Source organism: Echeneis naucrates, chromosome 17 (assembly GCF_900963305.1).
Source record: "Echeneis naucrates chromosome 17, fEcheNa1.1, whole genome shotgun sequence".
In the NCBI taxonomy this organism is placed as follows: domain Eukaryota; kingdom Metazoa; phylum Chordata; class Actinopteri; order Carangiformes; family Echeneidae; genus Echeneis; species Echeneis naucrates.
Window position 1 is genome coordinate 7,740,269 of NC_042527.1, and position 21,835 is coordinate 7,762,103.

At 41.4% G+C, this 21,835-nt stretch overlaps 4 protein-coding genes and 4 non-coding genes across 10 annotated transcripts; 2 read left to right on the plus strand and 6 right to left on the minus strand.

Annotated features, from left to right (window-relative positions):
* Positions 1-792: 792 nt before the first annotated feature.
* Positions 793-4,908, plus strand: b3gnt5b (UDP-GlcNAc:betaGal beta-1,3-N-acetylglucosaminyltransferase 5b). Of its 2 annotated transcripts, none has more exons than XM_029524950.1 (2): positions 793-890; positions 2,529-4,908. In XM_029524950.1, the coding sequence occupies exon 2, from the start codon at positions 2,845-2,847 to the stop codon at positions 3,979-3,981; it is 1,137 nt and encodes a 378-aa protein (XP_029380810.1). In that variant the 5' UTR covers positions 793-890; positions 2,529-2,844; the 3' UTR covers positions 3,982-4,908. The 2 variants fall into 2 exon arrangements, with proteins under 2 accessions (XP_029380810.1, XP_029380811.1); XM_029524951.1 differs by having other exon boundaries at positions 800-885.
* Positions 4,909-8,713: 3,805 nt separating this feature from the next.
* eif4a2 (eukaryotic translation initiation factor 4A2) lies at positions 8,714-13,534 on the minus strand. 2 transcript variants are annotated; one of them, XM_029524428.1, is made up of 11 exons: positions 13,458-13,534; positions 12,493-12,550; positions 12,266-12,398; positions 11,822-11,961; positions 11,257-11,425; positions 11,056-11,165; positions 10,574-10,717; positions 10,091-10,228; positions 9,903-9,992; positions 9,588-9,667; positions 8,714-9,510 (listed from the first exon to the last, which is right to left on the minus strand). In XM_029524428.1, the coding sequence occupies exons 1-11, from the start codon at positions 13,484-13,486 to the stop codon at positions 9,366-9,368; spliced, it is 1,236 nt and encodes a 411-aa protein (XP_029380288.1). In that variant the 5' UTR covers positions 13,487-13,534; the 3' UTR covers positions 8,714-9,365. The 2 variants fall into 2 exon arrangements, with proteins under 2 accessions (XP_029380288.1, XP_029380289.1); XM_029524429.1 differs by having other exon boundaries at positions 12,493-12,538; positions 13,458-13,486.
* LOC115058404 (small nucleolar RNA SNORA81) lies at positions 10,308-10,491 on the minus strand. The gene has a single exon (XR_003842075.1). It is a non-coding gene; the product is annotated as a small nucleolar RNA SNORA81 (small nucleolar RNA).
* Positions 10,818-10,999, minus strand: LOC115058406 (small nucleolar RNA SNORA81). The gene has a single exon (XR_003842076.1). It is a non-coding gene; the product is annotated as a small nucleolar RNA SNORA81 (small nucleolar RNA).
* On the minus strand, positions 11,533-11,607 carry LOC115058407 (small nucleolar RNA SNORD2). The gene has a single exon (XR_003842077.1). It is a non-coding gene; the product is annotated as a small nucleolar RNA SNORD2 (small nucleolar RNA).
* LOC115058408 (small nucleolar RNA SNORD2) lies at positions 12,151-12,223 on the minus strand. Its single transcript, XR_003842078.1, has one exon. It is a non-coding gene; the product is annotated as a small nucleolar RNA SNORD2 (small nucleolar RNA).
* A 1,179-nt stretch (positions 13,535-14,713) lies between the features above and the next one.
* setd9 (SET domain containing 9) lies at positions 14,714-15,820 on the minus strand. Its single transcript, XM_029525433.1, has one exon. The coding sequence runs from the start codon at positions 15,813-15,815 to the stop codon at positions 14,955-14,957; it is 861 nt and encodes a 286-aa protein (XP_029381293.1). The 5' UTR covers positions 15,816-15,820; the 3' UTR covers positions 14,714-14,954.
* Positions 15,821-16,122: 302 nt separating this feature from the next.
* Positions 16,123-18,857, plus strand: dcun1d1 (DCN1, defective in cullin neddylation 1, domain containing 1 (S. cerevisiae)). Its single transcript, XM_029525086.1, has 7 exons — positions 16,123-16,178; positions 16,793-17,006; positions 17,090-17,258; positions 17,591-17,721; positions 17,818-17,900; positions 17,988-18,084; positions 18,231-18,857. The coding sequence occupies exons 1-7, from the start codon at positions 16,176-16,178 to the stop codon at positions 18,305-18,307; spliced, it is 774 nt and encodes a 257-aa protein (XP_029380946.1). The 5' UTR covers positions 16,123-16,175; the 3' UTR covers positions 18,308-18,857.
* Positions 18,858-21,835: the final 2,978 nt, after the last annotated feature.

A 21,835-nucleotide genomic window follows, 5' to 3' on the forward strand; every position in this document is an offset into this window, starting at 1 on the left:
GTTTGCTTTTTGTGTTTTTGTACATTCTTACACACTGAGCTACTCAACAGATCTGAAGGTAGATCATCAGATCTTTATTTTGTATTTTCTTTTATCGCTAGTCTCTATTTTCCGACACATTATATAAGGGATGTAGTGTTTAACCATTCTCTGGCTGCTTCGGAGGAAGATCCAACACACCACAGCATACAAAGCAGTGAAGGAAACTGTATCTTTGCAAAAACAACTGAACAGAGATATTCAAATGTCAATGTGAAAACAGGAAGACCTTTGCATCAAAGTTCAAACCATTTAACAGAAGAATGAAACAGAAGTTACTTGTGCAGCATTTTTTAGATAATATGAAATCCTGATTTCATATTATCATATTATCATCATCATTTCATATTATTCATATTATTATGAATTTGAGACTCTGAATTACTTAAACATTTCAAAGTCTTACGCTGACCCCTCAAACTCCAATAAACACAATAAAGGGTACGTTTTATTTAACATCAAACATACAGCTGCAGGTTGTGAAGTAATGTTGTTAGTTAGCAAATATTTGACTGCAGGCTGGATTGCCGATGAGGATAGAGACTAAACGGCAGCACACACACACATATGAGAGTTTTTCAGAAGAGGAAGATAGCTGGTGTAATGGGCTGTTCGTCGTGGCTGAATTGACACCAAATGAGAAAAACGCATTTACATGAAGTTGATCTGCGAAATGACTTAGGGCGAGGCCACGCCCACAGAGCGGGCGGGGCGGGGCCTGCCGGGGGAGGAGCTGCACTCAGGTAGGAGCCTCCGGCACCTTCCGCACAGTCGGCCTGAGGTCGGCGGCCTGATCTTCCGGACTGTGAGACGGCGGCGGGATCTCTTCACCGGAGCTCCAGACAGGTCCGGTAAGCAGGTCCTGACAGGGACTAAACCCTCATTCAGCTTTCGTCACGCAGCACCAGGGCCACTGTGAGCAAAAGTCTGCTTTTGTGTTTTAAAGTGGGCTCAGTTCACACAGGCGGTGTCACTCATGTCTCTGTGGAAGCTGTAATCTGGGATCCTGTTTGCCAGCCATTGAATTTTTCCTTTGAACAAACAGGACGGTCTTGTCTTATAAAATACTTTTTTTCGTGTGTATATTTCAGCTTCTCCTGCAGGATCAGTGCTACAGCATGTCCACTGTCTGCAGACTCACGTATATAGAGATAGTGCGGGTTTACTTTGTGCCTCCACTCTGCCATGATGCAGGGTTATGAGACTTTTTGTACTTAAACAAAGAAAAAAGAAAAAAAAAAACAAACAAACAAACAAACCCCAAAGCAGCATAGATGAAGCTTTTGTGGAGACAGTGTATTTGTTGGACAGTTGCCGATGTGAACGCCAACATGTAAGATTGAAAAGTGCACCAACCAGATCATCTGCACGGTTTGTCAGCACTTTGGGGAAATGATAAAATATCTACGTGAGTTTTGTGGCCATGTGTGTTCTGACAGTTTGTCTGAGCTGCCTTTCTCCTTATCTCCCTATGTATGCACTTATCTATGAAATGATCAAAAAAAAAAAAAAAAAAAAAAATACCAACAGCAACAAAAAACTGCCAAATTCCTAACAAGAATTTTTATAGAATGCCTTTGTGACAAAATCTAAAGTTAGTAATTTGGCTTGGCCTGCTGGGCATCTACAGCTGTTTCTGTGTGAGGGTGCAAAGCGGATGTGAGCCAGAGGTGAGGCACAGTTTCTCATAATGACGAGGCGAGAAAAGAAATTAATTTATGAGCCAGTGACCCCATTAGGCACAGGCCATCCCATGATGTTTAAAAAGCTCTCAGGGTGCAGCGGGAGTCCCAGACCCCGGGCCCATCATGACCCCTCCTCCCCTGGTTTCAGCACAGGGCCAGGCGGAAGCAAGCTATTCTTGTACCATCATTGTGGTGCACAGCTATTCTGACACTGTCCATTGTGTCCAAATGCTTTCCATGACTCTCAGCAATTTCAGCGGGTCTGCACCTTAAACCCCTCTATTATGAACCAGCTTGTATTGCAACATTTGCTGTGTAGACTTTTGCATTCAGTACCCCCACCTCCCCCACCCCGCTGCCCCTCCATCAACCCACCCACCACTTTTGACTTTTCAGCAAACACTATGCTCGTTGCACAGCCACTGTGCTCAGTGGCACAAAGAATAATCAAAACTGTTGCCATTTGCAACGAAAAAAATCCAACCTCAAGAGAAGATTCGATCTATGCTTGCAACCACATTCACACTTCCTCAGTCAGTGTGCCTCTCTTTTTGTTGCAGTTTAATGTAAGTTTAGCTGAAAGAATCATCTGTCATTTCAATCATTCGGTTTGAGGTGTTGCACGTACACCAATGGCTGTAAAAGAAAAGTAAACAACTAAACATACAACAGAACACCTCATTGTCATACTTAAAGGGAAACATTTATCAGTGTTGTAGTTCCAAGAAAAATGCGTTAAATTCCACTTCAGGGAGGCAGAGTCGATGAGCTCCTCACGTCTGTAAACGTGTTTTCTCTTGGCAGATTTCTCTGAACACACATTCATGGAGGTACAATGAATCTCCATCTACCAGCTGTCTGTGAGCCTGCGGATGATTAGGCTGTGACGGAGGATGCTTCCCAGCAGACCCGGTGACTCCCGCCACCTTTTCTGCCTCCTGCTGAATGTGGAAAGTCTAGCATGGACGCCCCACCACGTGCTGATCTGAGGCCCTGGAACAACACTGTCAACCACCAACACCTCCGTCATATTGCCTCCACCGGACACACCAGCTGCATCATCATCGTCATCATCAGCCACTTGAGAGGGACCACTGCCACGGGGTGACAAGTTTCCAGGATGTTTTTGAGATTTCGCAGGGCACGACGATGCCAATGTGTTCAGCTGATGACTACTTGCCTGGTGCTGTCGGTGGTGATGGTTTGCTGGGAGCAGCTGGACAACAGTGTCGTCAGCCACGTCAAGTCGTACTCCTACCGCTACCTGGTCAACCGCTTCATTGACATCAACAAGAGCCTCACCATCCCACATGAGCAGGCAAGAACCTTCAGCAACTTCCCCTACCTGCTCGACCACCCAGATAAGTGTGCTGGAAGGGATGTCTTCCTCCTCCTGTTTGTAAAGACGTCCCCAGAGAACACTGACAGGCGAAAGGCCGTCAGATCGACTTGGGGCAACGAGACCTACATCCAAAACACACTGGGAGTAACAGTCAAAGTGGTGTTCGCGTTAGGAGCAGCACGCAAGGGGGAAGGGATCAACTTCCAGAAGAGGCTGATCCAGGAGGACCGACTCCACGGGGACTTGATTCAACAGGACTTCTTAGACTCCTTCCACAATCTGACCCTAAAGCTAATCCTGCAGTTCCACTGGATGCACAGCCGCTGTGCACATGCCCACTTCTTCATGACAGCCGATGACGACATCTTCGTCCACGTGCCCAACCTAGTAGGCTATCTGCAGGATGTGAGAAGCAGGGGAGTCACGCACTTCTGGGTCGGTCGAGTTCACAGGGGGGCGCCGCCCATCCGCAGCAAAGACAGCAAGTACTACGTGCCCTTTGAGATGTACCAGTGGTTGGCGTACCCTGACTACACGGCTGGGGCCGGGTACGTCGTCTCCAGCGATGTAGCAGACAAAGTCTATCAAGCGACGCTGACCCTGAACGCCTCTCTTTACATAGATGATGTGTTCATGGGCATCTGCGCCAACGCCGTTGGTGTGACCCCACAGGAGCATGTCTATTTCGCAGGAGAGGGCAAAGCGCCTTACCACATGTGTATCTATGACCAGATGATGACCTCACACGGCCACGTGGAGGACATCTACGATCTGTGGAAGGCAGCGACACACCCGCAGGTCAAACAGTGGACCTCTGGACTGACGGGCAGGCTGTACTGCACGGCTGTGAAAATGGTTCTCCTTTGTAAACCCTACTATTTCAACACATATCCTTGTAAGGCAGCCTTTTTGTAGTATTTTTAGGGTTGGAGTGTGTCAGTGTGTAACAGAAAGGAAAAACAACTACGTCATTCTGTGACCATGACAAGACGAGGATCATCACTACAAATTTTACCTCAGTTCTTTTTTGTTGAACACCCATATCTGTCTCAAGACTTGAGAACGTGATCTGAGTCAGGAAAACACGAGCTATCTTCTGTTACTTTTTGTGTGAGATCACAAACACATCGAAAATCTTTAGTCCTGTCTGTGTCAAAGGTTTGGACTGACACGAGACTGTGTTGACTGTTCACACGCTGTTACAGGCCAAATCTTTTTCTTTAGCACAACCCATTTTATCAGCCTCGGATTGGAATAAAAACTAATTTTTAAAAGCTTTTTTAAATGACATGTGGCAGCTTAGGGAAGTCTGAGTTACTAAAATGATGACTCAGAAGAGAGAAGTACATTTGCACACACTTTCAGGGGAGGCAGTTGTTGCCAGTTATGTGCAGGATCTAAAAATGTATCTGTGTCATGAAGTGCAAGATTCCTCACAGTGAAGTAGAGAAGGATCTTAAGAAAGACTTAACCAACACCTCCTGTGCAATAATGATGAGCAACAAGGTGTGTATTCTAAATTGACGATACTGTTACCAGGAGTTTTTTTTTTTCTTTCTTTCTTTCTTGTGATTACGTTTGAGAAAAATGTTTTTTAATGAAATAAAAACCACATTGTTCGTTTTCAAAAACTGTCATAGTACTTTATTCTGACAAGTTGTCACAGTAATAGTTATCAGTCATGTGCCAGTGTGTCAAGAAACATCAGCTCAGGAATTACTTTTAAGTTGAATGATTACACAAGTATTGCAAAACTGTGATCTTCATGATCTACCACATTACATTTACATTATCCCACGTTAGGCTGAAATATAAGAAGCTCTTTGTTTTTCGACTGTTTTCCAACAAATTAAAGTCAAACAGTTTCATACATCCGGGTGTTAAAAAAAAAAAAAAGGTGTGAACAAGTTGTGGTTTGTGTTGATTTGTGTAGCATGCACATCTTCACAGATTAAACACAACAGCGATGGCCGTATTGGCACTTCAGCTTGGTGGAGTGGAAGATTATTTTCTGCACTGCCCTTTCTGTGAAAAGCTTGCATGCGTTCTTTCACATGCAGCAAAGGAGTATGACCCAGTTTGTAGCTTTGGAGATGTAAAAGTTCTTGGCCACTTCATTTCTGAGGATAAATACCAGGCGAAGCATCAAAACAAAAAGTGCTGTTCCAAACTGATACTGATAATAGTGTTTAAAAGTTAAGTTAAATTGAGCATTAAATGACCAACATATATTTTATTAAAACGCTGCCATAATGAAGGTGTGGGGGCTGTAAAGAACAGCTACCAGAGACTGAGACAGAGATTTTCTTTTGCGGCTCAAACACACATTTCTGCCTGGAAGCAACATCACTTTCTGTACTGCATCCTGTAAAACCATCTGGTTGAAACACAACAGTTAGTGGTAAAATCAACTTTCCCTAACACTCCCCATAGCAACAGTTTGCTGAGCGGCAGAGCGGGTGGAGCTGCTACACTGGGCTCAACAGAGTGGAAGTGCAAACATCTTGCCTGAAAGCACTCCACAATCCAAACGCCTGCTCATAAACGTAAGGACTTATGTGCGTGCAAAGACACCCCTGTGCTTTAGCTTGAGGTGCTCTCCTTCTGACATGTGATATGTGGAACCAAAAATAACCACGGCATTGAGCGCAAAGTCTACAGTGTCTGGTCCATCAAAGCATGTGGCTCACTGGTAGCAGTGAAAGCTGTCAGTGATTGACACACATGAGATCAATGCCACAAACCAAAGTAGGGCAAATTTTTTTAACTTCGTGACTGAATGAAACGGAGCCAGACCACAACAGATTATATTGCAACAAGGCCTTATTAAGGTTTTCAGGCCACATCATTGACGGTGTGATGATGTACTGATGTGTTTGTGACTATGTGTTTTACAGCTCTAATTAAAAAAGACACTGTCCACCTGCAGTGTCCACTGACAGCATGTTGTGTATCATTTGCTGCGTTCAGGCCGAATGTCTGTCAAACGTTTTGGTACATAAACAAACATATGACTGTTTTCCCGTGTAAGGAAAACTGGCTGTGAATTGTCTATATGTTTATTTATGGCACCTCACCCTGAAATGGGATGATGCCTGGATTAGCTGTTCTGCCCAAACAGCTGCCCCGTTTCCATGGCAACGCCACCATAAGAATAATTCACGCAAAGGATTCAGATGTGCCCAAGAGGGAGTCCCAAGAGGCCATTTGGCAAAATAATTGCACTGGCAAAGTTTGCATGCTAAAGATGTGTCAGACTGTCCTGATCAATGTAACAGCTTAGCCCCACAGAAAAGATGGTAACTCTGGCCTATAGTAAAATGTAACTACTGTGGATGCAGAAGTGGTCTGTCTCCTCAGAGTTTCGTGAAATGCAACCTCAGGCTGGTTAAACCAAACCCAGACTGTGCACGGAAGAAAGTGTTTCCGTCGTTTGGCTGTAGATTTCCTGTATGGCTTCAAAAAGAACATGACTGGGTTGATAACTTCATTGGAAACTCTATAAAAGACCATTCAATGTCAACAAGTTACCCTTAACAGGTTTTTCATTCATTTCACTCATCAAGGCTACATTTGATACGGGTCTGTATTTGCTCATTTAGAGGGGCAGCCAGGCTGCTTCTGGTAATGAATTAACAACTGCAGGTATTAAGTCCTTTGGGAAATGCCTGTTAGGAGCGCTGCTCTTTGCCAAGCTGCTAAAGACACTTTTTGAGAAGGAGTGTCGAGACTACATGTTGATGAAGACGGTTTTCTCTGGAGTGCACAATAAGGTTATTAAGTAACTTCTGTCTGCATAATTTAATAAACCTGCTTAAGGACAGATGAAAATATTACGACTTGTAAGTGCACCGTTTACAATTCAAAACCTGCATACTTGATCTGGCAACACATCAAGGTTCAGATGGAAACAGCTAAATTGAGTGGGTTGAAGAAACTGTTTTGACATTTTGGTAAATATGCCTTCTTTCTTGCGAAGGACTAGTTTGGTTTGGTTGATGCCTGATAAAAATAAGATAACAGAGGTGGCTTCTTGGCGTGACGTTTGTTTTTACTACCGTAATTTCTGGACTATAGAGCGCACCTATAAGACGCTACCCGCTAAATGTAAAGAGAAAAACAGTTTTGTACATATGTAGGCCGCAGGTGTCGGGAATATGGGAGGAGATGGCATATGGCAGGGAAGATGTTACACAGAAAGATTTCACCTTTTCTCCAGATCGATCGACTTTAACTTGAAAGCTGCACCATTTGCATTGCTTCGTGTGTCTTCCATGATGAGGGTGTGTGCATGAAGCGCACCAGAAATGACTGATCTGAAGAACTTAGTGTGGGTGCGTTGATTTTCATTGGTCCAAGGTGACATGTTTGGTAATTTCATTGGTCTGATGTAACGCTAAATGTATTGGCGGCATGAAGCTCGTTACCCGTAAAAATCCATAAATTAGCCGCATAGTTGTTTAAGCTGCAGGGTTCGAATCGTGTGAAAAAAGAAGCGGCTTATAATCTGGAAATTACAGTAACAGTTTACAATGTCACACTAGTTTTTGAACTTTTATGTTCTTTAGACTAACGCCCATGTTTACAATAACTCACTGAAGTCAGTGAACAACTTCTTACATCCTGTTCAGACAAATGTGTGCTTTCACTCATCGTATTGTTGTTTCTGTCCGTACAGGTGAGTCAGTGCTGACTCTTTAATATTCAGATCCGGACTCTGCGCACTTCAGTTCATTGCTCTCGGTGTTTTATCTGCTCTGTTTTCCTCTGAATATGCTTTCATTGCATTAGCAGTGTGCTTTGGATTATTTAAACCACTCCCAAACGGGCATTTTCCAGCACTGGCAGAAGTGGCAGGACAGACTTCCAGTAGGTTCCGCTCCAACATTTCCCCTGATAGATTGCTGATGACGGGACCCATTTCAAACTTGGATTGGTCGATTCATAATATCAATCCAATAATTTTCATTTAAATGTTTTTGTTTTGTTTTGTTTTGTTTTTTGCAGATGTATAATTGGGATGTTGTGAATTCCATGATCTTTAGCAAGATCATGCATTCATGTGATGTGATGTATTTTACACATTAGCAAACAGCGATGAGTTAAATTCAGACATGCGCACGTCTGACACAAACCAAGAATTTAATCACTTTCAATGCATTTATATTTTAAGAGACTCCTGCAATTGCTTGGATGTAAGATCACACTATATACTTCCCAAAAATGTTTTAATACTAGATACACATTTCCTGTATTATGTTTATATTCTAATAAAGTGAGAATTGCTGGAATATCCAATTTAATGGTGTGTAATACTGTCCATATATAACCCCCTTATTTTGTCATTATACTGAAAACCTCAACAGTATTACTATTTACTGAGCAGTGAGAGCAAAGAAGTTAAAGTTGTTAAAAGGAGCAAAGTTCCCACATTCGTGAATGCAGAAAGATGTTAAATGTATTCACTTTTGTTGGTGGTTTGGAGGAACTCTTTAACAGTAGGTGGTGCTGAGGCGCTGGATCCTGCCTGCCTGAGCGCCAGCAGATCATCAGCAAGGTAACTCAAGCTTTGGCCCCAGCTCTGTGAGGAGCAGAAAACTATACCTACAGCAACTATGCTAGTATAGCACGACAAAAAAAAGACAAGTTTACTTACAGCAATTTGTTTATTAAGACATTCATACAATTTTGGGGAGGAGGAAATCTGAAAAGTAGTCAAGGGGAGGGAAATAGCAATATACTCTGGTAAGGGTAAAACCACGTCAGCGAAATATGGCCAACCAGTGAGGAATTCTGATAGAGCAAGTGGGATAAAAAATATGATACATTTAAATTAACACATTCACAAAAGATAACAAAAAGCAAGTGAATCTACAGTATGACAAGTGCCTCTATTGAGCAGGCCCACAATACATCGCACATATGTTAGCATAACATAATTTGCAGACTTTATACAGCACTTATACCTTTTAGTCCACAAGTAAGTTACTAAATGGTGGAGAACATCGAATACACGCATCTTAATTGAACATGGAAAGAAATACCTGATAAGGACCTTAATTTTTACAGACCCCATGGCTTTGCAGCTCCAACCCGCTGGCAGTCAAGGTTAGAATCTACAACTGTCCGAGAGGGACCACCATAGAAGTCACCTCGCTTTTAACACATACCAAAATTCTGATCCAAGGTTTAGCATTGAGAAGTTTTTTTCCCCCTCGAATAATAAGCACAATGCAAGTGGACGATCGCTATCACTGCGTTAACAAAAAAGAAAGAACAAAAAAACAACACCTCAGGGCTCAAATCAGGTCAGCCACATTCATAGGCATCTCCTCCACTGTTGTATTGTAAAATGTCTCGATGTCTCGAAGAATCCTCTTGTCCTCCTCAGTGACAAAGTTGATAGCAACTCCTTTTCTGCCAAAACGGCCACCTCGACCAATTCTGGAGAGGAACAAAGAGGTTAAATTTGCACAGGAGACCACTGTGCTCATTTCTTGTCCAAAATGTGGTTGTCTTACCTATGAATGTAGTTCTCCCGGTTCGTAGGAAGGTCGTAGTTAATGACCAGGGAAACCTGCTGGACGTCAATCCCACGAGCCTGCAATAAAGTTGGTCAGTTATATTGAAGTCTACAAAAATTACAGTTAAAATGCTTTGCAAATGTGAATGTCGCTCATGTATAAGTAACAGATTCCTATGTAAAAAGAATCCATTGTGGAGCACAAGCCCTGATCTCCCAAAAGTTTCGACTGCTTGGTCATTGGAGGACTGCTGCAGGATAAAGAACATTTTGGGTTTCCACTTCACAACTGATCATTGCAACTCATACTTACCAGAAGATCGGTTGTGATCAACACCCTGCTGGAGCCAGACCTAAACTCCCTCATAATGACATCACGCTCCTTCTGGTCCATATCACCATGCTGTGAACAAAATGATTTTAGTCAGAAAAATAGGAGCAAGCAAGTGGTATATTGTTTTAATGCAAGTGTCAGAAAAGCAGGAAGAGAACAGATTGTACCAAGGCAGAGACTGTAAAGTCTCTAGCATGCATCTTCTCAGTCAGCCAGTCGACTTTTCTCCTTGTGTTGAGAAAGATGACAGCCTGGGTGATGGTGAGTGTTTCATACAGATCACACAGGGTGTCCAGCTTCCATTCCTAGAGGCATCAGTGAAAAACAAGAAGTTATACACTCAACTGAACAAAACAAGTTTGACAAATAAAAGGTAGCAACTGACAATGTAACACAGGATCTCGAGACAAAGGACACTGGACATTAAGAAAGAGGTCCCTCCAAGCCTCATTTCCAATGCTATGCTTTTAATCTCCTTCTCTTGTGTACCCATGCTTACATGACCACACGAGCTATGCCTCAAAGGCTTGACTCCTGTAGTTTTAGCAGGGTGCTTTAGAAAGAAGAAATCCATATAAAAGCATGAGAATATCTGAAAAAACTGATTTGCTAAAATTGTACTTAAAAACACCCTACTAGTGAGAACCTACCTCTCGTTCAACATTTATGTAGAACTGCTTAATACCCTCAAGGGTAAGCTCTTCCTTCTTCACCAGAATGCGAATGGGATCGCGCATGAATTTCTTGGTCACTTCCAACACATCTGCTGGCATGGTGGCAGACAGCAGGACAACCTGAAGAAAACGCATTAAAATGTTATCACTGATCGCAGAGTTTCAAGGCCCATCTCCAAGTCAGGAGGGACAGTTTTAAGAAACACTTAAATGTGGGCTTGACTGTGGCACTGTGCCTTGAGAAAGAAGCCAATGAACATTAAGAAAGAGGTTCGGCCACATCTCATTTTCAGTACAGTGCACATTACTCTCCTTCCGCGCAGTGATCTGCTAGCATTATTGCATGAAACAGATAAAATCTGGATCACACAATTATAGCAGACATCTGTTAATGCAGAAGAGAATCCAAGTTCACTGTTGAACTGGGCATGTTGTGCAAGTATCTAAAAGAAACTTACTTGAATGTTTGTGCTCAGTTTCTGGAAGATCTCATAGATCTGGTCTTTGAAACCTCGACTCAACATCTCATCAGCTTCATCCAGCACAAACATCTTGATCCACTTTGGAGCTACAGAGGAAATGCAGGGTAAGATGTCACCTCAAAAAAAAAAAAAAAAAAACAAAAACACTTTGCAGCTTAACAGGACCTTTGTACTTACAGAGATGCCTCCTGTTGAGCATGTCATATACACGTCCTGGTGTTCCCACCACTATGTGAGGGGCTTCAGCCTGGAGCTTCTGTATTTCGCTACGGAGATTTGTCCCTCCAATGCAGGCATGGCAAGTTGCCCCCATGTAGTCACCCAGAGCCAAAATTACTTTCTGGATCTAATCAGAAGGGGGGGGGGGAGAGACAAAAACCAAAACACCAATTCAGCATAATGTGGAACATATTACAATGAAGGACATACACATGCAGATGTGTAGAGAAACTCAAGTGATCAGTAAAACAAAAGGAACTCTCCATTTCAAGAGTCAGTCCCGAAAGATGGTATGCCATCACATCACCCAGTTTTCCACAGCAAACCAAAGCACAAGATCAATGAAGTCGGATCACCTTTTAGACCAATGCAGCCATGGACAGAGACTGCACCAATCATAAGAGAATACTTCAAATTGAGAAAATTTTGAAGAAAGGTACCTTAGCACTTGTATCAGTGTCCTCAATATGCTGCCTAGGTCTGAGACACTGATGAGGTTATCGTGACCTCAGGAACAGCATACCTGCTGAGCCAGCTCTCTGGTTGGAGCCAACACCAGAGCCTGAGTCTCCTTCTGCTCTATGTCCAGCTGCTGCAAGATAGAGATGGCAAACGTGGCGGTCTTGCCGGTGCCTGACTGGGCTTGGGCAATGACATCATAGCCTAATGGCAAGGGGACAAAGATTATTATCCAAAATACAAGACATCAAGACAATATGTATCAATAATTGAGAAATTCAAGTTTCAAAAGTATGTCTCCAAGCAATCTTATAATATAATCAACTAAAGGCTGGCTCAATGAAGTTAGCTCATAACATTTCAGATGTTTAACATCTCAATTTACACAGCATTGAGTGATCAGTGAGAAAAAAGATATCCCCATTAATGGGTAAGTCCCGAAAGATGGTTAAGCATCATTTCACTCAATCATAAATGATCCACTTCTGTGTAAATTTAGTTGCTTTACCTTTGATGCAAGGAATGATTGCCCTCTGTTGAATGGCAGATGGTTTTTCAAAACCATACGCATATATTCCCCTGAGAAGAGTCTCCTTCAGGTTCATGTCATCAAAATTGTCCGTGATTTCGTTCCAATTGCTCTGGGGAGGGAAACACAAAAAGACAGCTTGTGAGTTCAGTAAATAAATTCAATATGACCATTTCTCACTGTGCGCTTATGGATCAAATTCCTACCTCGATGACACCATCAGGCTCCATTCCATCTGGCCCCCCATGGTCTCTATCTCTTGAGCTGTTCCATAAAGGAATAAAAAGACAATGGGTCAGAATGTCATTTAAGATTTAACTACGATATACCCATGACAAAGGATGAGTCTTGGATTTCATGACGCTGTAAAGAATAACTAAGTGAATTCTACCACGTGTCCTGCAGTGGGAAGGCTGAAATCAGGATTTGTCATCACAGGTTAGGCCCTCATATTTGGCAGAAATTCCGGGTAATGAGATCATAAAGCTACGTCAGATGTGCAGGGAGCGGGTCCACGGTGGTCCGGGTCACGCCCAGCGTATCTCCTTACAGCCCGGAGCTTCGCGGAGCGCACGTGTCAAATTCCACGAGCTGCCCCTCACAAAAAAATCGTCGGTTATGTAACCTCGGGAAGGATCCAGGCCGACTCACACACCTACTGTGGTTTTGCTAGCTCGAGTAATTAAAACGATGTAGACACATCCGTACGCGCTAGGCAGGTCTCAACATGGAGCTCCGCTTCTCTCCCGGTTAGCCAATATGTCGGCCAGTTGGGCCTGCTCTGCCAACGGTGGCTCCTGATGCCTGAGAGTTAGGCCGAGCTCTTCTCCATCCTTACGGGTCTTTGGACCAAAACCGTCACTCAACACGAAAGCCGCATTTATTTCGTAAATCAGTAACGAGTCACCTGCGTTGTACACTAACGACTGCCCAGAGAAGCCATTTTAAAGCCCGATGGCTTGTAACGGCAATTTTATACTGCGGTGTAGCTGGGCAGCTAACGTTTCTGAGCTAATTGTTAGCAACCACATCGCCCCGAAAGCGGTTAGGCCCTAACGACCAAAAAAAAAACGGAATTCCTCAACATACGGAGTATAAACTATCGTATATAGCTTATTTACACTTAAATATTGTGTGTTGCTTGAAAAAAAATCAAAATGTGGCATTTTACCTGTTGTAATCAGCAGAATCGCTAGACATGATCCGTTCACAACTTCAGCATGCGACTGGAAAGATCGCTGATGGCGATGCCAACTGCCTTTATGCGGCCGGACTATTTTCAATGATGAACTCGGTGCTGATTTTCTTTCACATTGAAGTTAAATATGACTGGATTATTGTTTAGATAACACGAAATTTTATTAAATGTCTATCTTTTATAAGAGAGACTATTAATACCCGATAAAATCTTTAAAACATGTTTTAGACTATATTTCTCCGCGGAAGGATATTGCAGTAATGACTGCTCCTTGGGCTTCTACAGTGTCCCTGACAGGTCAAAACTCGGCCTGACAAGGTTGTGCAACATTTTTGGAAATGGGTTCGTGTAAGGCCGACCCAGGAGGAGTGAATGAATAAAAATCTGTGTAAGACATTTAGAATAAAATTGGCAAATGGGAAGATGTGCAGTAGGTCATAGAAAAAAATCCCTCCAGCATTTAAGTCATGGGTGTATTGAGCAAAGCCAAAAGCAAAATAAATAAATAAATAAAAATGTTCTTTGTGCATCATAAACACCGACTGGATGGACAAACCCTTCATAATATTGATTCGTTTCTCAATTCTCTGCTTTTGCAGCAAAATGTGAGCACAGGTTCTACAGGAGTAACTCCAAATCAAAGTTTTATAATTTCCCCTTTTTTCCAGTCCTCTGACAGACTCGATTTTTTACAGAGATCTAACACACATGGAAAAAAAACCAACAAGCAAGCATCATGCAATTAATTTTTTGACGAGTTATAGAATCTTGTTCATTCATGTTAAGAATTGAACTAAGGCCACTGCAGTCAGTTAACTCAAACAGTTTCTGTACCCTATTATTGAAACCAACATCAACCCCCAACATTTGATCACTGTTTTATATGAAGTGTTTCCTCTGGACTTCTTTCAACTCCCTAAACAGTGTGTGGTATCACATCTACAGATTTTGGGAGTGGATTCCTTTGGTATCAAAATTAGGGTAATTTAAGAGAGCTTGTGATTGAACTCTGAGTTATTATGCAATCTTCCATTATGGCCTTGTTTTTAAATGACTGTAATTTTCAGGTAAAAGTACTTTACTTGAATAGGATCATTAGATGGTGCAAATGCAACACCTTCATCCAGTGTTTAAATGAAGCTCGCCTACATAATTGGTTTCCTTTTTCACAGCATACTGTACACATTTTTAAGTTAATAAATCACAAGAAAATTTGTGTTCTGCATACAACTTATTTTTAATTCAGGGACATTTAATACAATTTTAATCTCATGGAATTCCTGTATTATCCTTTAAACTAAAAACGCAATTTGTTTTGTTGTATATTACAACAAACAATAGAAGACACATTTTGCATCTTTTGCTCCATAATAAGTATTACATAGCGGAAAGAGAGACTGTCTTGAAAATTTTAAACATAATTTTTCTTTGGCTCTGAGACAGAAGCAAAAATATGGAGTGTACTTTATTCTAGTGCACAATAGTGTAGTAGTTGGAGAACAGTTCCTCCCCTGCCACAATATCTCTAAGTGAAACAAGGACAACACAACGGAGAGGCCTCTGTGAGTCGTGGCTATAGTTGACATTAGGGAGATATTGGCGTAGCTCAATGGGAAACTTGTGTGGTACATCATATTCTTGGTAGCACACGTTTGCGGGAAACTCATTGGAGCAGTTGTTCACATACTGACCCACAGCAAGTGGGTTTTGTGGAGCAGCTGTCAGCCAGCTGGTGTCACTCATCATGAAGGGCCCAAGTCTGTCCCTGCCACTGCATGACTTGAACAGCATTTTGGAGATGCCTTTGTCACTTCCATCAATCAAGACGCCATCAATACACCTGAATACAAAAGAATTTCTGATGGACTGGAGAAGAATAGGCTCATGTGCTTGATAGACTGTTCCAGGGTACATGGCAACTGTTGATCCTTTGGGTACAAATCCTTTGGTGACAAACACCCCAGTTCCTGCAAAGGGCAAAGTGCTGGGCTGCCGGTCAATGCAGAATCCCAGAGTCTGCAACATGGCATTATGGCCACATGCCGGATCTCCGCCATACTGCTCCTCCTCTCTTGTTGTGAGCTTCGGGGAGTGAGCCCTGGCTGCTCGGAGTCCCCCATGATCAACTCCGTGACTCCTCAGCAGGACACCGAAGAGCTTCACCAAGCTCCGTGAAACCTCCTCATCTGCGACCAGCTTGTCTTTGGCCCGCTCCGTCACCTGCCGCAGAGTTTTCTCGTTCTTAAACAGGTTTAATACAACCCAAGGCACAAATCTGTGTCTGTATGACTTCCATTTGTTCTGCAGTCTTTCGATGGCAGCTCGGAACATCCAGAGCGATGTCTGAGGAGCCGGACACGGAAGGATCAGCTATATGCATAACATCTGCAGCCACTTCCCACATATATGCTTCAAAATAAAACACAAAGAACGGGCCGTTTTTTTAAATATGCATTTGAAAATGTAATACTTTGACAGTTTATTACAATACACGACAGCCACAAGCTATGTGATTTATAGAAAGGGTAGGTTTTCATCTGTTGGGTATGGTGTGATAAAATAAGGATTGATTGTCTTACTTTTATTTTGAACATTGAAACGTAAACCGGAAAAGGTTTTAATGTGGCTCGTATAAACTTTACACGCGTTAGCCAGCTGGATGGGAGGAGAGGGAGTCGGGCGAAGACAAACATGGTAAGAAATTACTCTTTTATTCTGTTGTAGTGATGTACACGCGCACATGACTCACATATACAACACGTCAGTTTGAGAGTATTAATAAAATAAAAAGGAGTGCCGTAATGACCATGTATTACCTTTTTTTTAATGAGCACAAATGTGGCTCTCTTCGTTAGCATTAGCCAACTAGCTCACGGGTAGAGTAATCAGCTAGCCTCATTAGCTAGCCAAGATTGCTATCATTTTTACAAACAATTACTTATTCTGAAATAAAGTGAACTTTAACGTGGTCGCCCGACATGATTTCAGACTAGATTACTAGAATACTTCAGCTTCACTGTTATCTTAAGTGGAAAGTCGGCTAACACTTAAATCGGTTACTGCTGTCAGGATCGTTCTTGATACTTCTCTTATTGGTTTCATTTAAATGTGTCTTACATTGTTTCATTGTTTGTGTGAACAACTAGCTCTCTATTCGTGGTTACGTTCATAGTCAACTGAAAAATGTAGTTGTAGGAAAAAATGTTTTCATTTGCTTTTGTTTAATGATCTTTACTGTGGTCTAAAAGGTGGTTTATTTTTGCAACAGCATTGTCGTTAAACGATGTTTTTTACTTGTGTATGTACAGAACAAGCTGAAGTCCTCACAGAAGGATAAAGTTCGCCAGTTCATGATTTTCACACAATCTAATGAGAAGACTGCGCTGACCTGTCTGTCACAGAATGACTGGAAACTAGATGTTGCTACAGATAAGTTTTTCCAGAATCCAGAGCTCTATGTTCCAAATCTAAAGGGGGCCTTAGACAAGAAGAAGCTTGAGCAGCTGTACAACAGATACAGAGGTATGGAAGTGTTCTTCACTTAAAACACATTGTAATTTTGCTCTGAATTAATAGTCACCCTTCACAATATTACCTACCCCTAGATCCTCACGATGACAACAAGATTGGCATCGATGGGATCCAGCAGTTCTGTGATGACCTGGGATTGGATCCTGCTAGTATAAGTGTCCTCCTCATAGCCTGGAAGTTCAGGGCAGCTACCCAGTGCGAGTTCTCAAAACAGGAGTTCATGGATGGCATGGCTGAACAGGGGTGAGAATGTAGAAAAACTAAATACACATATCTCTTCTTCTCCCCTGAAACTGCTCCTCTTGCTTCTGTGAAGTGAACTTAAACATTAAAACAAAGTGAATGACTTAACTTACTATATGTTGTTTTTGTAGAAAATCAGTCAGTCATGAGAGACATATGATACATACATCTAAAATGCTACTACGTTGTTAATCAAATCAGGGAAAAAATTACATGTCAATGTGTGTATTAATTTAACAATGCAGTCTCTATAACCGTTTGTTTGTTTGTTTTTTTTTTGTTCATTTCTACTTGTGTTAATTTGGAAAACAAACTTTACTTTATGTTTTCAGGTGTGACAGTATAGAGAAGTTAAAAGCTCAGCTGCCAAAGATGGAGCAAGAGTTAAGGGACCAAGGAAAATTTAAAGACTTTTACCAGTTTACATTTAATTTTGCAAAGAATCCTGGCCAGAAAGGCTTGGGTAAGTCTCTTGATGTATTTTGATGTCTTGATGTGTTTCTTTGATTGATTTATTTTTTTAATGATATGTACTTGCCCATTTCTTATTTTCTTACAGATTTAGAAATGGCAATTGCATATTGGAATTTAGTACTGGCTGGAAGGTTCAAGTTCTTGGACTTGTGGAACAAATTTTTAGTTGTAAGTTTAAAAACCCCATTCGAGGCTCGTCTAAAATGCAAGTATTCATGCTTCTCATTTGTTTGCTTTGCTCTATAACGTTTGCAGGAGCACCACAAACGATCAATTCCTAAGGACACTTGGAACCTCTTACTAGACTTCAGCACAATGATCACAGATGACATGTCAAATTATGATGAGGAAGGTTTGTACAGTTCTCGCAGCATCATCTTAAAGTTGTTCCCTTTCAATCTTCACGAATGATCTACCAAACATTGCAAAGTCACTGTTACCCCAAAAAATGTTTTCATTTATGGTGGAGTCAGCTTGTTTTGATTGTCTGTTCAACAGGAGCGTGGCCTGTCCTTATTGATGACTTTGTGGAGTTTGCACGGCCACACATTGGGACCAAAAGCACAGCGGTTTAAGAACTGCTTCCACTGAAGGAACATCCATGTGAGTTCTCTACGTAACAGAGCACAGTGAATGGAGGACAATGGGATCACACTGAGCTGAGAGCTATTTTGCCTTTTCAACCCTCAGGACTGAAATATTTTACACAGCAGAGACTTTATATATGTGTGTGTGTATGTACATATATGAAAGGCATATCTCTTTGTTGGTCAGCTTTTTGTGGTTTGGAACTTTTATCTAAAGTATTGGGCTTCTCATGTGCGCTAAAGCCAACTACAGAGTCACCATCTTTGCCCATATTGTTGGGCTCAAAATCAAGTAGATAGACACAATTTTGAATTGTAATGCAAACTAGAGGGTTCGCAAAGGGATGTTGGTCTTTAAATATTGAATTTTAACACTTGTGTGCATTCCTAATTTTGCTTTTGTTTTACAATACATCTGTGTGTGACAAGTCAGTATGAAATATTGATTGTAATTTTTTAAGCAAAATGCTGTTTGTTTGAACACAAATGTATAAAGATAAAATAAATGTCAATTTGGTATCTTTAAAGTTTCCAGGCCTCTGATCTTATTTCTTTTTAAAAAGTAAGTATTGAAAAATTATTCTCAGTAACCACTGGATAATGAATATGGGATGTTATATTGTAGGGCATGCATATGAGTGTTTTGTGTTAAATTAGGTCGAATGTCATCAAAAGTAAAAGCTGTTTGCCCCTTTTAATAATGAGGTTGTGGAGTTCATGGTTTATGACTGGAAGGAAATGGTTCAACCTAATTTTTAATGTGAACTTAGATAATAAAACAACTTTGACTTGCTTTATCTAAATCTAACCCTATAAAATCCTTTGATCTCTAAACTTAAGTTAATGATGACAGTGATCTAACATGGGGCTGTTATTTCCCCTGAAACTAGAAGTGTGGGCAGAGCTGGGCAAAGTACTCAACGCGCCTCAAAATAAAGATAAGATCAGATATTACTCCTCACAAGTGCATTTTTTCATGCCTATACATTGTTATATTTATAAGGACAGAACAGTTTTACAGAACCCAATGACTGAAACAAGAATGTATGATTGTGGTAAACACAGCTAACAATTGAAATAAATCCTAACACTCAATGGCATGAATTTTCATTTTATGAGGAAAAAAATATTTCACTCTAGTTTTGGGAGCTTGGGGGGGTCCTTATAATATAGAAATCATATAGAAATCAGAAATTGTGCCCCCCCACCAGATGTTGGTTTGTTGCCTCAGGGCAACAAGATGCTATCAAGGTACTAAAACGCCAAGGTTTTTTAAATTATTTAATAAGTGAAATGAGGAACAAACAAGCAATAAATACATTAGAAGTTTTAATTCAACAAACAGCCACAAATGGTTTATCAATTAGTGCATTAGAGATTAGCTGCAGTGTGTGTATATTTTTTTTCTGAATGTGTGTTCCTGTGGGGTACTGAATGACTCTGTGTTTCTCTTTTTTACAAAGCACAGTCACACATACACAAACACGCATATACATGTTCATTCCATACAGTATGTTACTCTACTGACTGAACCCTGATCTCCTAGCTCTCCCTCAAACCTGATTCTGGAGTCCACTCTTCCTCACTATCCTCCCTGTCGGAAGGAATGAGCCTAACCGCTTGATCATGTTCCTTACACCCATAAAATGTTTGTGCATCCATTTCCTGTTAGTAATAGTAGATAGTACAGCAAAAAAAAATGATTATGATGATAACTATACATCCCTACACATCTCCATCCATGAGCATGTTATAGTTCACACCAAAGTGGTGTAACTGCACAATGTTGCCCCGAGGCAACGAATGAAAAACTGCCATTTTAGTATATAAATGAAGACAAAAAGTGTCTTTACTCAATCAAATATGCTTTTACTTATTCACTTATTCATGCACATCACAGATATTATTTATACAAAGTTATTTAAATTTAAACATGTTAAAAAGTTAAATTTATCTTACCTTCTGCTAGCAGTGTGTCCAAGTCAGCTGTGGTCCCAAAAAGGACTGTATCACCCCAAGATGAAAGGTCGAAGCCACACCCAGCTCAAATTCCATTGGTCACAGACTTATCAGACTTTTAATGTGATGTTTTACTTAAAAAAAATTAAAGGGGCACTGTGTGGGCCAAAATAGTGGTTTGTTGCTTGAGAGCAACACCATGCCACAGAGGGCTAATTAGGGACGGGCAATATATATCGTCTGCAATAGTGTTGTGAATGTTGTTCTAACAACCTGCAAATTGGCATTATGAGGTATTTTAATTACTTTGTCTCAAAAAACAAACTCCGCCTTGGCTGGATGCAAGCAGCATGTTATAGGGCCCCCACAAATACCTCCTCCTTGGATGATCTAGTGGGTCTACTTTTCCAGCATGGTTCAAAAGATGGCTATAGGCAACGACCAACTTGTTCCACTACCTGCAAACCAACCATGTTAAAGAGTGAAGAATTCTCAAAGAAAGGCCAGGTACATCTGTCAACATTGTAGTTCAACTGAGGAGTTTCTGAATTATTTCTCTCTGAATGTTAAAACCAAACAAAACACTGACTTATAAAGCTTGTACAAGATCATCTTTTTGTTAGGTTGTGCTTTTATTTGGACACAGACTGTAGCTATAGTTGAAGGTAAACCATCTTATATGAGGCTGGGCCGAGTGTTTAGAGAGGAGAGAGAGGGTCCAAGAGCTGAGGCACAAGCCACACAGTCCAGAAGAGCATGGGCTAAGCCTGCAAGGGTGGAAATGGTCCGTCAGCTTCCAGTGCATGGTAGGCCTGTGTCTTGGATGTTCTTGGATTGTTCTGGACAAAATTTCCTCTTAGCTGAGCGTGAGAGTTTAGGTCTTCTTGCAGACCTTTGTAAAGTGGCTACATCTCCCAATATTATCTTCTAGTGATGATCTGAAGTTGTTTATAAATGGCTCCAAGAGACATTCCACACTTATGTAAATCTATGATTTTCTGTCTCATATCCATACTGACTTTGACTTTCAAATTGTACTGTGTGTTGGTCAATCCAGTGAATGCCCGTCAAATAACCCCTTTTTATGTTCTCACAGAGAAGCTACCGGATGTACCAGATGTAATCTTCATGACATTTGCCCAAAGGACAGCACCCCTGTCAGGCAGAGAATGAATTGCATCCCATAGAAGTTAGTGCCAGTGTTGAAGGAGGGAAATTCAGTTATGAGCTGAGGGTGAATGGGTGCAATCCTGTTGTCCTGGGTGGAAGCATCAGGTTTTGCAGGAACTCTGGAAAGGTAAATGCATTCTCTCCATGTGGCTCCTGCCTGCTACCTTTCAGAGGTTGATGAACCAAGTGCTAGCAGGTATTGAAACATTTGCAGCTGTGTATCTAGATAATTTTGTGAAATACAGCACCCTTTGGGAGGAACATGTTAGCAGTATCGTAAAAAAAAAAAAAAAGGTGGAGTGGGGTATGGAGAAGGGAAAGGACTTTTCAGGACATATCTGTGTCAAGACCTGATATCGCAGAGTGCAAACTTCAATTTAAGTCGTC

What these genes read in the sequence shown, in the direction of transcription:
- setd9 (XM_029525433.1), bottom strand. Translation starts at nt 15,815, where the DNA reads ATGTTCCGAGCTGCCATCGAAAGACTGCAGAACAAATGGAAGTCATAC.
- b3gnt5b (XM_029524950.1), top strand. Translation starts at nt 2,845, where the DNA reads ATGTTTTTGAGATTTCGCAGGGCACGACGATGCCAATGTGTTCAGCTG.
- dcun1d1 (XM_029525086.1), top strand. An exon ending in TGTGGAACAAATTTTTAGTT is followed by an intron (nt 17,901 to 17,987) that starts GTAAGTTTAAAA and finishes TAACGTTTGCAG; the next exon opens with GAGCACCACAAACGATCAAT. An exon ending in GTCAAATTATGATGAGGAAG is followed by an intron (nt 18,085 to 18,230) that starts GTTTGTACAGTT and finishes TCTGTTCAACAG; the next exon opens with GAGCGTGGCCTGTCCTTATT.
- eif4a2 (XM_029524428.1), bottom strand. Translation starts at nt 13,486, where the DNA reads ATGTCTAGCGATTCTGCTGATTACAACAG. An exon ending in TGATCACAACCGATCTTCTG is followed by an intron (nt 9,668 to 9,902) that starts GTAAGTATGAGT and finishes ACTTTATTGCAG; the next exon opens with GCTCGTGGGATTGACGTCCA. An exon ending in CGGGAGAACTACATTCATAG is followed by an intron (nt 9,511 to 9,587) that starts GTAAGACAACCA and finishes GTTCCTCTCCAG; the next exon opens with AATTGGTCGAGGTGGCCGTT.